The sequence below is a fragment of the Pyxicephalus adspersus genome, chromosome 1 (assembly GCF_032062135.1).
Source record: "Pyxicephalus adspersus chromosome 1, UCB_Pads_2.0, whole genome shotgun sequence".
Lineage (NCBI taxonomy): Eukaryota > Metazoa > Chordata > Amphibia > Anura > Pyxicephalidae > Pyxicephalus > Pyxicephalus adspersus.
The window spans coordinates 165,690,196-165,707,751 of NC_092858.1; the positions used below are offsets into that span (position 1 = coordinate 165,690,196).

The 17,556-nt window shown below is 40.6% G+C and overlaps 1 protein-coding gene across 2 annotated transcripts in view; it reads right to left on the reverse strand.

The window, feature by feature from the left end:
* The window catches only part of RUNX1 (RUNX family transcription factor 1), a 163,537-nt gene extending 154,584 nt beyond the window's left edge, over positions 1–8,953 (reverse strand). Inside the window, exons 1-2 of one of the 2 annotated variants that reach the window (XM_072398272.1) lie at positions 8,695–8,953; positions 8,410–8,506 (exon numbers count right to left, since the gene is read on the reverse strand). In XM_072398272.1, coding sequence (XP_072254373.1) covers positions 8,410–8,467 — 58 coding nt within the window. In that variant the 5' untranslated portion in view covers positions 8,468–8,506; positions 8,695–8,953. The remainder of the gene's footprint in view (positions 1–8,409; positions 8,507–8,694) is intronic. The other variant, XM_072398271.1, reaches the window with a different exon arrangement.
* Between the last annotated feature and the right edge of the window lie 8,603 nt (positions 8,954–17,556).

Consider the following 17,556-nt stretch of genomic DNA (forward strand, 5'->3'; position numbering starts at 1 on the left):
TAGAAGTTCACATAATGATTGTAAGTTTCCGAGGTCGGGTCAGTATGAGAAATATGTGGTTAGTGGTAAGCTGATATTTCACAGTACTCAACCAAGTGATACAACAAGCGCTCTGGTTGAGGCTGAGCCCTTCATTCAAAGAATTAGTGGTGGTTACTTGTTGACATCTGCACGTCAGGGTTCATGGTTGATCACTGACCACGTGTTAGTTTATAGATTGGTTTATGGCCCCCTGAATAATCAATACAAGATGGCAATTATGAGGCACACACACATGGTGCAGGAACATTTGCTTTTCCAGTAGGTTGTATAATTTAAGTAGGGTTAGTTAACGTCAAACTTCTCTTGCATCAACAGATGGCCTGTAATGTTAAGGTGACGCCATCAGGTGGTTCTGTAGAAATAAATTGCTGTAAAGTCTAGGATTTACGGGATTCACATTTAAAAAAAAAGTTTAGTGATCTTAGTTTCTTCCAAAACAGTGGATGGTTGTCGGCCACAGTTGTGTTGAGCTTTGTAGCTGAGAAACAAGAGTTCCTGTAACTATACAATGTGGCCGTGTAGACCGATGATAGACAAACATTGACTTTATGGAAAAACCGTTTTGGAGAAGAAGACATGTCAATGTTTTACCCAACCCAGTTCAGAATTGTTTGTAGCTGCACATTCGGATCAGTCATATTGGGTAAATACACATATAGGCAAGTGAGCAAACTTTTAAAAAGTTGTAATTCAAACTTTTCAGAAACTTGCATATCTCAGAAATGTGGATTTCGCCAGCCAAAATTTCAAGGTCCCAAAATGTATGTAATACAAAGAAAGGAATTACCAAAATTGTAGAATGTATTAAAAGCTCCTTGTAGGGCACAGATAATAATCCAAGGCAGTGAGTCCCATGGGAGGTTTTTTATGAAAAAGAATTTATTTAAATAATAATTCATTTAAATAATTAATTTTATTCTCATGGATTTTTTAAAATTTGGGGTCGCTCTAGAAATTGTAGTCTGTGTAATGAGAGAGAATTTGGGCTAAGCAGGTGGTGACAACCGCTCCATACAATGTGACAGTGAAGGCTGGGGAACGCTGGGAGGAGGATTCTTTTTGCATTGAAGGCAATATACCATATTTCAGTATCTTTGTTTGTTCCTTTGGAGGTCAAAAATAAAACTTTTAGGAAACTAAATTGTCAAAAAGAGTTTTGTCATTTGGATTTGAATCCAATCCAAATATAATCTAAATAAATTGTATATGCATACATGCTATCCTTGCCTCTTAGATGTCCTGGTAGCAAATGTTTTGAATCCTGTACCAGACACATTCCAGGATTGCTGGATCACCCAGCTTCACTAATGAAAGTATATCCTTTCCAGCATCGGAGAGCTTTAATAAATCAGGCCCTATGTTTTGATTATTTTCAATAGAAATGTTTTTTCTTGTTTATGGGTGTTTGAGAGTCACCAAATTCTGCAGCCTGCATTCTCTTTGCTTTCTCCAAATCCCAATGCCCAAAAATGCCCTACTGTGTCCTGGAACAAATTACAAATTTCAAAAATGTGCTTTTAAAAGTGGTGTTTTAATTCTGGAGGTTCAATCCGTGTTTATAAGCCTAAAACCTTCTTATTGTCATAAATGGTACAGAAAACATTCTAAAGGACACGTGTACTGTTTATGAAAAAAACAAAAAGTTTGCTGGAACGGGTCATGGTGTTGTGTGATAGGGCCGGCAATCCTTTGCGGTAGACCGCATACAATTCATGTGTCAGACCGGCTGCAAGGCTTGTTTACCTCTTAACTGTTCCCGGCGTAAAGAGACAGCACAATAAAATACACCCACCTCTCATACATGATGATAGTAGAGTAACGGGCTTCCTCCTGTGACAACTGCTCGGCCTGATAAAGGTGAATGCAGAGAACAAAACAAAATTGGTGCCTTCTGACTGGCTGGCGAAAAAGCCGTAAATTTTATTCGGTGAAATATTTCTTTTCTAGGCCTGGCCTGAGTCAACAACAAGCCGGGTCATTGCGGGTGAGAACAGTGTGAAGTGGAAGCGAATTATTGTTCTTACCTCGTTCGACAGCTTTTGTTCAGATTTTTTGGAAAGGACTTGTTTAGGCCAGGGATTGATGAGGCGGGGTGTTTACAAAGGGCTTAACTTTTGACCTTCCGGCACTGTCCATTGTGGAGCGTAAAAAATTATCGCCTCTGTAATAACAGTATTTGGGTTTCACTTTTTTAAAATGTTTTTCTATTGAGGTTGCAATGAGCTGCCGGGTGAGCACAGCTTGCATTGATAGTAGGGTGAATGTTGTTGGACGAAAATGAAAACACAACCAAGTGTATGCAAATGGATGCTTTATCTGCAGTTCACATTCACCAGAATTTGACATGTTAAGTATCCAAAACTTTGCACGGCACAAAGCAGGTCAAACTCAGTCTCTGCCATGTGTACTGGTCAAGTGAAATGAATGGAAGTTTGGTGGCCTCTGCTTGAGGAGCAGCTGGAATGCAAGAATTGCAGGAAAACAATGCCCATAGACTTTCAGCTTAAGGCCTTTGTCACAAGAAGTTGCCAGCAATAGGATTATTATTATTATCCACTATTTATATAGCGCTAACATATTATGCAGTGCTGTACAAAGTCTATAGTCATGTCACAAGCTGTTCCTCAAAGGGACTCACAATCTAATGTCCCTACCATAGTCATATATCATTACCAGGCTATGCTCAGTTTTGGGGGGAAAACAATTAACCTAACTGCATGTTTTTAGAATGTGGGAGGAAACCAGAGTACCCGGCAGAAACCCACACAAACACGGGGAGAACCTGCAAACTCCATGCAGATAGAGACCTGGCTGAAATTTGAACCTGGAACTTAGCACTTCTAACCTCTGTGCCACCTGCTGCCCACTGGAACATGCGGGGAGAACACTGGCATGATTTGTTATCATTGCTTCTATGCCAGGTTAGTGAAATTCAAACTAAACCCTGTTTATATTCACTTGTCCCTGTTCTGTCTTGGGCACCGCACGCCATACTGGCACACAGGAGGTTATTCAGCCCCGCCAACTGTAAAGAAAGCCAGGATTTGCTGCGCCACATGTGCCAATGTTCCTTTCTGAAATAAAGCCCTGCCTGGTTGCAAAGTGGAAGTTTAGTTCCAATTTGGACCGGCATTAAAAGGAGGACAACTTGCCCATCTAGGGAAGACTGGTGAATGACGTTCACCAGGATAGACTGATGAAAGACGTCAGAGGACCACTGTATACATGTTAGATTTTCATCCAAGTTGAGCATGACTGTTTGTCTTGAGCAACAACCATCTGACGTGTGTACATAGCTTAAGATGCCAGCTCAGAGATAACATGGACATATAAATCCTGATGCTGGAGCAGCTCCTGGTTCACAAATCAGCCCTCGGTGAAACATCTCATCATGCAATTAGCATTTGGCTCATTAGCTAGCACTCTGGCTTTTGCAGTGCTAGGTCCCAGATTAAATATCAAATAGGACACTATGCAAGGAAATTTTATGCTCTTCTTGTGTTAGTGTAGGATTTCTAAATTCCCACATCCCAAGTAAGTTAACCTCCCTAGAGGTAACCCCGAGTGTGACTGGGGGTAGAAAAAAGTTGCTAAAAGCGGTAACCCCATGTCCCACCCGGGTTAGGTAATCCTATGGGAGGTAATAGTAAATAGAGCCTTACCTGATCCGCCGGCGTCCCGCGTTATCCATCGCCGCTATCTTTGTCTTCTCTCTTCTTCCGGCCGGCTTCTGCATCCGATGAGTCACCTGGGACTTCCCGGTGACATCGGTGCGTGTGTACGTTGCCGGCGGGGCGGTGCGGGGCAGGGGCGGGAAATTTAAAAATCCATTTGTATTGCATTTAATACAGAATAACTGTATTGAATGCAATACATTGGATTTATATGTGTAAAAGCAGTACATTGTTTTCAAGAACATTTTTTTTCAGTATATATATTAGTATAATATTACAAAAAATTAATTTTTTTTTAAATATATAGATTATTTAATTTATTCAATTTATTAATTTTACATGATTTTTTTTTTCAAACTTTATTATACTCATGCTATTATATTATACTGTAAAATAAATTTTCATGAAAAACAATGTACCGCTTTTAGACATATAAAACCGGAAAGAAATGAACCGCTAAGGAGGTTATCTGGCCATAGACTGGGATAATGACATATGACTATGGTAGGGACATTAGATTGTGAGATCCTTGGAGAGACATCTAGTGACATGACTATGGACTATGTACAGCACTGCGTAATATGTTGCCACTATTTAATAAAATTTATATTGTCCTATATATCCTTTTATACTACAAAATTACAATTTATTCACGCCAATAAAATTGCTGGACACTTTTTATTGATTTCTTATAAACACTCCAGATCCTTTATTAGATGCAAAGCTTTCATTCTTTCTATCCTGGTACAAATGACACATCTACCTTGTAATGTACTAACCCCCCAGGGGGTACTTTATTAAGCCTACAGGGTTTGCTTGTCCTGGAAGCTGTTAACAAAGTGTGAACAGAGCTTCACCTTTTCCCCCAGGCTGACGGCCCTCCTGAAGAATGTGCGAGTCACACAAATCTGCATGATTCAGTTTTGCTAAATCTGGCTGTAAGGTTTATAAAAACTATTTTATTTGGAGGGTAGAAAATGCTAACACCATGCGTCCGACTATCCCCCTTCTGTATTTGTATCCTGACAAACCGGAGATCAGGGTACATGATTCAACCAAGGGTGACAAAGCAGCTGACTTTCTCTACACATTTGCTAGCTTGTTAATAATACATTTTGAGTAAGACACATGTCAGAGGATGAGTGACATCTGCTGAGGCAAAGTATCTGAGCAATCCAAAAAAAAGGCACATATGATATTAGTTATCAGTACACATGACAAGAGATAACTTCACTTCTTTATAAAATTTATGGGCATTAGCAATGGGTACAATTGTGAGTTCTCATCTTGTTGATAGGAATTTTGCTATTTTTATATTATGCATTGGAGTCAATTTTCAAAGGTGATGTTTAGGTGTTTTTAAGGGTCCAATTATCTTTAAATGGCTCCTGAGCTTAACGGAAGCTGCTTTCAAATATCCAGTATCTGTTCTTGCTAAAAGGTGGCATTTATTATTTTCTGTTTCTTTTTACAAAAAGTAAAATGCAAACAACAGCAAAAATTATACAAGTATCAATCAAATATATAAAGATGTAAAAAAAAAAAGCAAAAAGAGTATATAAAAAAAACCACAATAAATACACAAACACGAAAAACACAATCCAATAAAAAAAAAAGTAGTGTATCACCTAAGCAGTTCAGTGGATAAATTAAGACATTCTGTTCAGCGAAATCTGGTCTGTTGCAAAATCAGTAGTTTTAGGTGATATTTAAAGCAGACCTATCTTTACTTTTTTACATTCTTTAAAAAGGTGTTTTTTCTTTGGGGTGGACCAGTCCTCTTCCATCTTTACAGCAATGGCAGTAAATAGCAATAAAGGCTGAGTGGGAAACCCACAGCCTTATAGGATACGTGACGTATAGCAAGGGTCCCCAACCCCTAGTCATCGGCCCACTAGTGGGCCGCGGCTGTCTGAGAGGTGATCCCCAGCTTTGGCCAGTGCACCCTGCAGCGGGGTCAGTACCCACTTGGGGGGGCCCACCGGCTATAGCCCTGGGCCAAGTCTACTGTACACCTCGCAGGCTCAGGGCAGTGGGCGTTTTTTTTGTCTCCTAACACAACCCACTCTCCAATTGCAAGAGTAGGCCTGCGATGTGAAAGTGTGTGGGTTCTGGCATCATAATGTCACTCTGTGGGAATTTTCTTCCCCTTTGAGTGAAACACGGCATCCCACGCATGTGTGGTCCAGAGCCCGTGCATTTAGTGGTCCGCTAGCCCAGCTGACATATAGGATGCTCCATCTTCTTCGGGATGCTTAGGTTTGCGCAGAAGGGGCTTTCTCATAATGTAAAAAAAGTGTCACTCATGCAATGAGAGCTGCACTTTTTTTTTACATTTTCAGAAAGAAACATCACCCAATCATACGCCTGCTCAGTACGAGGGTGACATAAGGAGACAGAAGAAGATGGTGGGCTTTGCTGTCCTGACTGGGAAGTAGAGAGAATCCAGGACCTATTGGAATCAGTAAAGGGGATTTTTTTTTTGAAAGTTCTGCTCTAATTATCAGTGCACCCAGTGGGTTGAGGTAGCACCTAATTGTAGTCATCTAATGGGCACTATATAATTTGCAGATCTAGGAATTGGTTGTAATTTCAGTAGGTATTAAAGTGAGACCCCTTAAAAATGGAACAGTGCAACACACCAAGCCTTGTCTCCTGTAATGGAGATGGAACTGTTCTGGTACTGCTATGCTGTTCTGCCCATTAGTATGATATGGTGGAGGTGGAATGGGCAAGGCCACCTTTTTTTAAATGACTCAAGATGCTATCTTAGCAAACAAACGAGGATGTTTTGTTGCCTGGGCTGTTGTAAACAGGACATTTGGAGGCTCCAGGTTGGCCGTTTTCTTTAGCTTGCACAATACCAAAAGAAAACTTCAACCCTGAGGAAGAGACGCCTCAAATGCCGAAAAATAGAAAATTGTGGACCTTATTCTTACAAAGTAGATTGTGTTTAGATTTCTCATGTATAAATGTTCATGACACTTTGGCTGCTTCTCCTCACCACCTAGATATGGTCCATTCAACCAGAGCAACCAATAAGAAAACACCTAATTTTCCAAAAAGAAGATGCCCTGCCCCACATCATATGCCATCTCACAATAGGAAAGACCTCAAGTTAATAGTGTTAGGAAAACTTTCTAACAACTCAGCAGAGGACCTAATAATGGACCACTGAAGGCCATATGTGATAATAAGGGATTTACTGGTAATATCCCTCATACAAACAAACCTCAAGCACTGAGCAGAGAGGCTCAATGTCTCCTCTTGGTTTTCTAGAAAGAAGACTTTCTTTTAAGTGTTTGATTCTGACCACAGCTATACAAAACAGCAAAATTACCTTACACAATCTATTGGTGAAACAGCAAGTGACACACATAACGGATGGAAGGAGGGCTGAGATAACCAAGAAAACTGTCTGCATTTGTGCACTTCATTACTACAAGTACAAATTATATTTTAGGTATGGGTGTAGTCTAGTGGGCACTGTTACCCCCTGGAATCATGTGTCAGTGGTAATTCCAAAGAGGTCTCCCTGCCATAATTCTGGATGTTGTTCTTGTCTACCTGGATTGGGTTGGGCTCACCACCCTTTATGTATTCCACCTTCTGGTACTTTATCTCTAATATAAAAAAGTAAATCTAACATTCAGGGCTTAAATGGCCACAGTAGGTGTGCAGAGAATTTAGCTCAGAGATTTCACCAAATAACAAATAAGGAATGGGAACTCTTGGATGTACCAAATACCAAGATATCAGTTTCTGGTGCATGGACCATTTGAATGTATCCGGGTTGATGAAGGTATGACCCATTAGCACCCATCACCAATATTTGTAAATAGAATCCTTGATTACCCTCATAGCTTAACACAACATGTAGTAATATAGTGTGGCATGTTGCAGAATATTGCACTGTTGCAATGCTGCATTCATGATTTTTAGCCTATTGTGGTACACGAGGCAACCCACATATATGAGCTTAGCACACCATGATGGAATAGGAGTAGTGTGAATGGGTCCTTAGTATTGATAATGTTGTTTTTAGAGAATAATATAAAGCAATAAATGGTTCTTCATCAGACATTAATCTATAGAATATTCACATTGAGCAATCATGAATGTTAGATTTTAGCCAGCCATACAGAAACAGACCTTCTATGAGAGTATTTGCCCATTCTTCAAATGGTAACACTTTCATAAGACAAATAAGGACACTTATCCTGATGTATTAGCTTAATGAGCCCAAATGATATTTCATAACAATTATGTTCTTGGTGTTTGTGGTGAAAACCACAGTTGCAACAAGGCAGTACAAAGAAAGGCCCCCACTGACCCAAAAACGGTCAGAGATGACCACAGCAAAATACCAGAGTGATCCTATCCAGCTTGGATACTCCAACTGCGGTTGGACGCCAGTGGATTGTCTCATTTAACACCCCAAGGCATTGGCGAGACTCCACAAGTAATCCTATAATGTAAGGTAAGTAGGACGATGAGACCCCCAAAGTAATAGGTACAGCAAGGTGCAGAGGTCCCATTGCCAGAGCTTCCAGGAGATATAAGAACCTGGTCCTATACACTCAAAACCAAAACATCAGGGTTGGGTGGAGTTGCCTAACTTATTTGATTCTCTTTGCAGTGCAACAATGCAAGATAAAACCGATATGAGATACAATAAAAGATTAGCACTCACCTCTTATGAAACACGGCGGGTATAGAGGAAAAGTTTCGAAGATGTTGTTTGAAGCCATGGAGGTTTTCTTCCACTTCCTGTGTTTTGCAAAAGTTTTCTGAAACATTAATTACATTTTTTTTTAACCTTTACAAATGAAGGTACAATTCACCCATCCTTGTGAATTTCTGCTTTCTAGCATCCTACAAACCCAACAACCCCGGCAAACCTGTCCACCCCATTCCTGCAAAAAGCAAAATTTTTCAAATATCCGCGGATAGGCTGTGGCTTTATGATGATGCTTACCGGCCTGTGGAACTGTGTTTTTTTCAATTAAAAAAATGAATGGCGTCCTCTTTTGCTGATCAATATGTTGTATTCAGTCTTGTGTGACTTTTATTTTGCACTCGGTTTGCGGTTCTGTGGTTGGGGCCCAAAGAAAAGTTTTACCAACCAGAAAAAAAAAGTTCCCCTTTTTTATTCCTTTATTCTGCGCTCATTGGTTGATCTCACACATGTGACGGAGGTGATGAAGAGGAGCTGTGTTTTCTCTTGTAAGGTTGTAGAGTCTTTCTGCAACCACCTGCCTGCTTTCAGTTTAAACTACAAAATACCAAAGCACAGACGGATGTGTAAAAAAAAAAAAAACGTGAGTCAGGCTCTTATTATGCAAATAGCTTGGGCTGATGTAGTACAGTTTGGCTTGTGTTGGTGATACTTGTGGTTTATGAAATGACAGCTTATTCTGATAGGCTTCATTGATGAAACAAAAGCCACAATGGGAACAGAGTTTGTGTGTGTAGTTAGCCATAATCCCCGTGTGGCGTGCCCACATGGACAACTGTGTTGGAGGAGGATGCCTTGTGCAAATAAACAAATACTGAACTCCAAACTGTGGGCTCATTTTGGATCGTCTATGGCAGGCATGCCAAACTTTCGGGCAGGGTCTCCATTAGAAATTTCTGGGCCTGGATGCTTTTCTAGAAGTAAAGAATATAACTGGGTATTAAAGTTTTAAAGTAAAGATAACATCCAATTGCGTCACAGGATAATGAAGGAATTTTTTTCCCGTTTGAGCAAATTGAACCATGGATTTTTTTGCCTTCCTCTGGATCGACTATGTCTATAGGGTTTAATATCTGCGGTCTGTATTTTTCCCTAGTGGTTAAACTTGATGGACTTTTTTTCAACCTATGTAACTATACTAAATAAACTTCCTGTACTCCTGTTCTCATGTTTCAGCATTGCCAAAGTCAAGGATGTAGCTTCCAAACAGAGGATTTATTGGACTTTTGGAATTTTTTATCCATGGTCCCCCTGCCAGTTTAATGGGTTCAGCATAAGAAATATTATTCAGGTCCAGTTCACATATGTACAGTGTGGCACTACACATGTTACTACCCCACAATCTCTAGCAAAACCTAATTCATTCTGAATGGTACCTTAATACACCTATGTATGCAATGAGTTGGCTCTGGTTGTGCAAGTTGTAAAATGTTGTGATGAGTGCAGGTGAGTGTTTGGACCAGGTTGTCCTATTAGGACTACCCCTGGTAATGCCCACATTAAAAGCAAAATCCTCATAAATAAAAGAACTAAAATTAATTGAAAGGGGCACAAAGGGGCAGCCAGGCTCAATTATCCTGTGTATGGTGCCTGGTCTTATATCCACCCCTTCTACACCCCTGTAGTGCAGTATTTCCCAACCAGGGTTCCTCCAGAGGTGGCTAGGTATCCCTTGAGCAATGAGCAGTTTGTGCCTCTCAGGTCAGTTTAAGTGACACCAATGATATTTGTGGCTATCTGTAAGGGTGACATTCTTCCCAATGGCCAGCATTGTAAGAAGAATTCTTCCTACTGACCACCAGGCTAATGTACCCTGAATTGGGCATATCATGAGTTATGGTAGGAGTTCCCTGAGACCTGCTAGTCCTTTCAATGATCCCCCTATGCTAAAAAAAGGTGAGAATGGCTGCTTTAGTGAAGGGAGGGGGATGTTGGGTCCTTCCTAGAGCTCCTACAATTAGTGTTGTCACTTATGTTAATTTTACAATGTCAATAAGATGGCTGCAGATCCTGAACCCAAAAGAAGCTGATGATGGACCTGCAGATGTTTATTGCTAGAGGAGGCTGACTATAGTTCCGTACATTTCCCGAGCATGGATAAAGAAATCAGATATTTTTGAGATAGGGAATGCAGGAAAGGTGTTATTGGATGACCCTGGACCTTCACCTCTCACTGGGGACTTGTATAGCCAATATAACCAACCATTCTAAAGCTCCATATGACATTGAAAACTATGTAGAATGCTGGTATTATAACAAAAAAATATTCAGTTTCCCTACAAATATTGAAAAAGTTGGAAAGGTGAAAAGAAATACATAAAAGTCCAATGTATGCGCTTCATAATGGTGCAGGCAGCTTGGCAGGTGATTGGCATTATTTGGCAGTTAAGGGCCACACAATGCGTTATTGTGCGCTTTCATGACTTGATTCCCCTAAGGAGGGACAATAAAAGTACCAGGTACAAGCGGATCATTTTCCCCGGCTGAGGTGGGACAAGAGACGGATTTCCATTGTTGGCCTTTTCAGTGAAAAGCTCCGGATGATAATTGCTGGTTATAGTGTGAATTGAGGCGATGAGCAGCTGTGGACAAGGCTGAACTCCGAGGGAAGGTGTCCATTTCATATTGTCATCTATCACATTATTCTGTACTCTTCCATCTGCTTCCTCCACCCTCTTATCATTACCTGGCCAAAAAGGGACAAACGCATCAACAGGGAATATAGAAACATAGCTGGGGTCAGTATCGGCTGGGTATCACCTGGACTAGGTAAATTTAAAAGAAGAAACTTTTTATTTGGTCTTGGATAGAGCAGGAAATGATGGAAACCCCTGTAAAGTTTTCTTTTTTTGGTTTTTCTTGTATTTCTAGATTGGAGACTACAAATATGTAAGTAGGTATTTTTCTATATTTGAAAAAACTTTTTATAAGGCTACTTTTACATTAATGGTGGACATAGCCAACAGTCAGCCCCTGTGCAGATTTAACATAGGGCCCCCAAGCTGAACTGACTTGGGGTCCCTGATGACTGAGGAGAGTCTGGGGCCCTTGTGCTGCAGCACATTTTGTACCCCCCAATGCCCACCATTGGTTCAGACTATACCACATGTTATACCACAATTCCATGTGATTGGGTGTCCATTGGGATGCCAACCCTTTTCAATATCTTGAAGGAAGCATCATATTTGTCAGTAGTAGCTGGAACAAGTGTCCTTGTTTCCCATATTTCCTTCTCCAGTAATATCTAAACACATTATATATGTCTATATTTCACTATTTCTGGTTGAACATCAGAAGGACATGTCAGCTTTCTACCTATAAGAAAACTTCATCCCCCATAATTCCTTACATTGTGTATTGTGAATATGGGGGTTACACTTGTAGTCTCAGCTCTCCACAGCACAATGGGGTGGCTACAAATGAAGACATGGAGCATGAATTGTAGCCACGGACATTGAAGATATGCAACTCTCTGCAAAGAATATTAGGTATGTATGGACAAAGATTTCTGTAAAGTAAGCAATAGGAAGGAATTTATAGTGGCTTTAGTGACACTTTAAAGCTTATATGAGCTTTGAGTGGCTGGGTTTAGATCTGCTTTATTATCTGGATGGATTACAACTAACAGAGACGCACGCCGACACCAATAAATAGTATTAAGCTCCTCGCAGCTCTGAGCTGGGTATAAAGACTTCCTGCAGATTCCCTTTAATATTTATTAGGCTATTAGAACCTGGCTGGTCTGTCTGCTTTGCAGAATTGATTTGTGTAATTCATAACGTGACGCTATGATGTATTTGCTGTAATGAGATAATATCACATAAAGACCTTTTAAGTGAGTTTCCAGAGTGCGGATCACAGAGCTCTTGGCCCGTTGCAGGATGTCTTAACCTCAGAAGCTGGAAGGAAAGGCATCGAAATGGTAAAGATTTTGGCACTCAGACCAAAACAGGCTTTGTTCCGCTTGCCAGAAAGATGAGACAAAGTCCATATGAGCGCCTGCAGTGGAGGAAGATATGATGAAGTATCAAACACCAAGCGCACTGTTCATTCACACTTGTGGTGGAAAGACGGGAACTGGTTTATACGGCAGGGAACAGTTACATTCCCAGCTTTGATTACTTTGTTCTTTTGCAGATCTCATACTTAGCCTGATTTACTAAGCTGAAATGAAGAGGAGCTGTGTATAATTCAAAAATCCAGTTGTTTAATTAAAAGCTCAGTGTAAAAAATTTGTGTTTATTAGAAAGGGAGGTAATTTCAGTCATGGATGGCCCCATGGGGTAGTAGTTTCAATCACGGTTGGCCCCATTGGTTAGTCCTTTCAATCATAGTCAGCAACCTGGATTGCCCGTTTCCCGCTCCCTCAGCATTCCTATAATGTATTTTGTTGCTCTTCAGCTCCCCCTGCTGGATCCTCCTACACTGTGTCCTTATGCAAGCATCCTTTAGTGTTCCCTTTAAATCTTCAGATATCCTGTCCACCTGCAGGGCACACCTTTAAGCCTGCAGCCATTAGCATGCATTGTAATTGGTTGGTCTCTGCTTTTAAAAGCAACTTATAGAGGTTTTTGGCTCAAGCCAGGTGGAAGGAATTTTTAATGGGTTCAGATTGACCACATTGCCCTAATTTGTCCTGACCTTGCTTGACTTTTAACTGCCCTGGTGTCTGCTGTGCTTTGCACACTTTCTCCTCACTTTGCACAGACTTGTGTCTTTTCAGTGCTGAAAGCAGAAGACAATGGGCCCGATTTCTTAAAGCTCTCCAAGGCTGGAGAGGATACAATTTCATCAGTGAAGCTGGGTGATCCAGCAGGCCTGTAATGGATTTCTTAAGCGTCATTTTGTATTTGTTAGCAACTGTTTTGAATTCTGGACCAGATCCATTCCAGAGTTGCTGGATCACTCAGCTTCACGGATGAAAGTGTCTCTTCTCCAGCCTTGGAGAGCTTTAAGAAATCAGGCCCAATATTTTGCATTCTGGACTAGGGTAGGGCAAACTGGGCAATTGCCACTGGCCCTTACCTCCTCCAGGGCCATAAATGACAGAATGGCAGGGGTGCAGGATGCTTTATTAATGTGCATTTAGGGGCACCGCCTAGTTATTGCCCAGGGCCTCATTTTGTGTAAAACCATTTGGTCTGGTCCTTCCAGGTAAGGAGTAGCATATGACAAGGTAAGTACATGATAAGGTAAGTACATTCTGCAATAAGGAGGCTACACTGAGCCAGTTTACACCAACATGCTGAATGTGCATTATCATGCTTTGGAATAAAATAAAAAAAGTGTTTCATGGTCAAAAGACATATTCCTTCCTCCTGTTGTTCTAAAAATATGTGTTCAATTAGTCCCCATTAGTTCCTGATATAATTTGCAGAGAACTGCATATCTTTAATACCTGTGGCTACAATTCATGCTCCTTTTGGAAGGGCTTCATTTGTAGCCATCCAATTGTGCTGTAGAGAGCTGAGACTACAAACACAGCACTCCAATCCATCATACACAATGTAATGAATCACAGTGACATGGAGCGTTCCTATAGGCTGGAAGCTGACATTGCAGCCGCTCTGCTGCCCTCTAGTGTTCAGCCGGAACAAGTGAAAACCACCAGTTGGTATAAGCCAATACATAGTTATAATTTTCAAAGAAAAATCATTGTATTGCTTTATATAGGTTCTGTGACTTTCCATTGTCTTTAGGAATCCATTGCTTTTATCTGCGATTGTGCATGATACTTTTTTTGTTAATGAAAGACACAAATTGATGACATCAATCATGTGCATTGTGTTACACCATACACTTTTATATGTGTGTATTGTCATGCTATTATTATTATACAGTATTTATATAACACCAACATATTACACAGTGCTGTACAAAGTCCATAGTCATGTCGCTAGCTGTCCCGGAAAGGGGCTCACAATCTAATGTCCCGGTCATAATCATATGCCTCTAATACAGTCAATTTGGGGGGAAAGTCAAATTACCTAACTGCATGTTTTTGAAATGTGGGCGGAAACCCACACAAACACCTGCAAACCATGCAATAGTGCCCTGTCCGAGATTCAAACCTGGGATCCAGTGCTGCAAAGAGTGCTTACCACTGAGCCACGGTACCACCCTGTGCTATTAAAAATGAATGGCACTGCAACACACAGTAGTGTGGTGCATGCACTGCCATGTGTTTTCCCAGCAACATGCGCATTATTCTATGTATTGCCACAACGTGAACTTATTGCTTTTCCCTATGTGCTGAAGCACAGGTACACTTTATGTATCAGATATTAAATTGGAAGAGACTGGCACTATAAATGGGGCACATCAAACTTTTGCAAACAGCACATAATCTTTTTTCAATGCTTTCTGCATCTGATCGTTCTTTCTCGAAGAACTGGAAGCCTAAATATTCTAGAATGGGATTTTTAAATAGAATATTTCCCAACCAGTTAAGGGCATTTTTCTTTTACATATTTGTATTTATTTTCATTTGTTTGGCGCCAGAGTAATAAGCATCAGTTGAAGCCGTGGCATTGAGGAGAAGACAGGCGGAGAGAGGAGGCGTTCCGTCGTGTCCCGTGGAAGCGGAGCTGGCAGCAACGACGGCCTAAAGAACATTTAATTCAACACTAAATTACTCCCAGTCTCTCGCATGGCTCCCGTCCATTGAGGATGCAGCTCTGAATAACTTGAAAGCAAATGAATTTGCTGTGGAAACATTATGGGATCTGAGGAGCCAATGTGTGCGTGACTGTTTAAGCCTGAACAAAAATCTAAGTTCGATTCCAAAAATCTTTTGTGAATGAAGTTATCTTTGTCTTTCATGTCGGCCACAAGACGCACTATAGGTCAGCGCCTGCCATCGCAGGAATCCGGCGCATTATAATATTGGCCGGTTGGGCTTTCGTGTCAGACGTATGGCTTCGCGATGAAAGATCTGAGACAGCCATTATTCATTTCTTTTGTGTTCCGCACGGAGTATTCGTGTTCTTTATATGTTTTTAGCTGCACATGTGAAAAAAGATCTTATCAAAGTACGTTAATATTTCAAAGTGATTCACCCAAAAGTGAATTGTCGGGAGTGGGTGATACAGAACTTTGTTTGGAGATTTGTGCTGATTGCAACAATTTAAAGAGACCCTGACATCAGACCATTTGGCCCTGATTTATTAAAGCTTTCCGAGTCTGGAGAGAATTCACTTTCTTCAGTGAAGCTGGGTGATCCAGCAAACCTGGAATGGAATTCTTAAGCCATTTGCTATTTACTGAATACTCAATACTAGAATACAATTTTTGGGTGAAGATTCTTGACTTCTTTCTTAGTTCATCCCAATTACTACAATGGGCCTTTTCACTTTCATCAGTGAAGCTGGGTGATCCAGAAAACCTGAAATGGATCTGGTCCAGGATTGAAAATATTTGCTAACAAATAGCAAATGACTTAAGTAATCCATTCCAGGTTTGCTGGATCACCCAGCTTTACTGATGAACGTGTATCCTCTGCAGCCTTGGAGAGCTTTAATGAATTAGGATCTTCATTTCAGCATTTATAAGATTATATGTTTATTTACTCCATTGGTATTTCAACCAGAGGTCGCAGGAGGTTCCTTGACCAATGAGCGGTTTTTACTTCCTAGGTTAGATTAGGTGACCCCAATTATCTTTTTGGTTATCTGTAAGGGTGACATTCTTCCCAATGTCCACCCCACCAATGTACTGTGAGCTGTGAATATAGTAATTATGGAAGGGGTTCCCCAAAGACGTGAATGTTATTTTAGGGGGTTCCCCCATGTTAATTCAAGAAAGGCTGATTTAATGTATAGTATTCCCTTTCATTTTCCAGTGGCAGCTACATATTGGGTGTTGGGACAGCACAGGCAGTAATAAATACCAGTGGGAACAATAACTGTAGGTACATGTCCCAAGTAAAAAAGAAAGCATGTGTTTTTTTTCTATAAAAAAGTTAAAGTATGTTCAATTCTTATTATATCCAGAAAATATCCTCCAACCCCCTTTAAATCCATTCTCCAACTTTTTAAAAAAATTCTAAAACCCCTCAAAATGGAATAACTTGCTGAGGAGGGTGTATATTCTGGTTAGGGGGACCAGTAGTAACATGACCTAAGTCAGGGGTCGGCAAACTCCAGCCTTTTGGCCAGATACTACTTTCACTACAGGGGGACGTTCCCTGGTGGGGGCGGAGCTATTAGGGCGGGACTCAGAGTCTGGCCTAGTGTGCTCCCACCCACCCCTAGTGCCTAGTGGCCATAAATGTTTGCTGACTCCTGGCCTAAGTGATGATAAATTTATTATATGATATTATTTTATTATTATATTTATATGATTTTAGCCCAGTTGGATGTGTGTCATAATTGCACAGTTGTTGAACATAGTTGGTCAAGGGGTCAGAAGGACCTGTATGCACATGTCCCAAGTGAAAAAAAAGAATACAAAGCATGTTTTTTTTTATAGTAAAATTCATTCTATGCTGCTGTTGCTGCACAGTTGTGTGTCATGTTATCTGCAGCTTTAAATAAACACCGCAATGTGGCGTCACTGCACACCCCAGATGTAGAGTAGCCCTCCAAAGCTTCACCCCTGTGGTACACAAGACTGCTTGATGGCCCTATGGAAAACATCAATATTTTATAAAAGGTTGTAGCTATTAGATTTTCTATCAGCCAGGCAACCAGCATTTCAGGAGGGGTCAGTCTCTATGTTTCTATCAACATGGGTTTCCTTTTAAATTTAATATCAGCCAAAATCTTGCTTTGGACACAGTGGAGAAGAGTTAGAACCTCTCTGTTTTTTTGTTTTAATTCCTGTTGAAGATTTTAGGGATTGCAGGAAAGGAAGAGATTTCATCAATGGGGAGGTACAAATACACAAATACAAATGTTATAACTCCATGATATTGTTTTTCTGCCCCTTTGACACCCGCACATCCTATTTCTTGCACAGGGGTCACAAGGGCAGCCGAAATTTGCTTCCTGCATTCCCATTCCAGGTCAGATCCTTTAAAAGTATTGAAGACAAATGAAACCTAGCATTGGTAAAGCAGCTCCACAATAGATGATCATATATATCGCTTATATGTAACAAAAA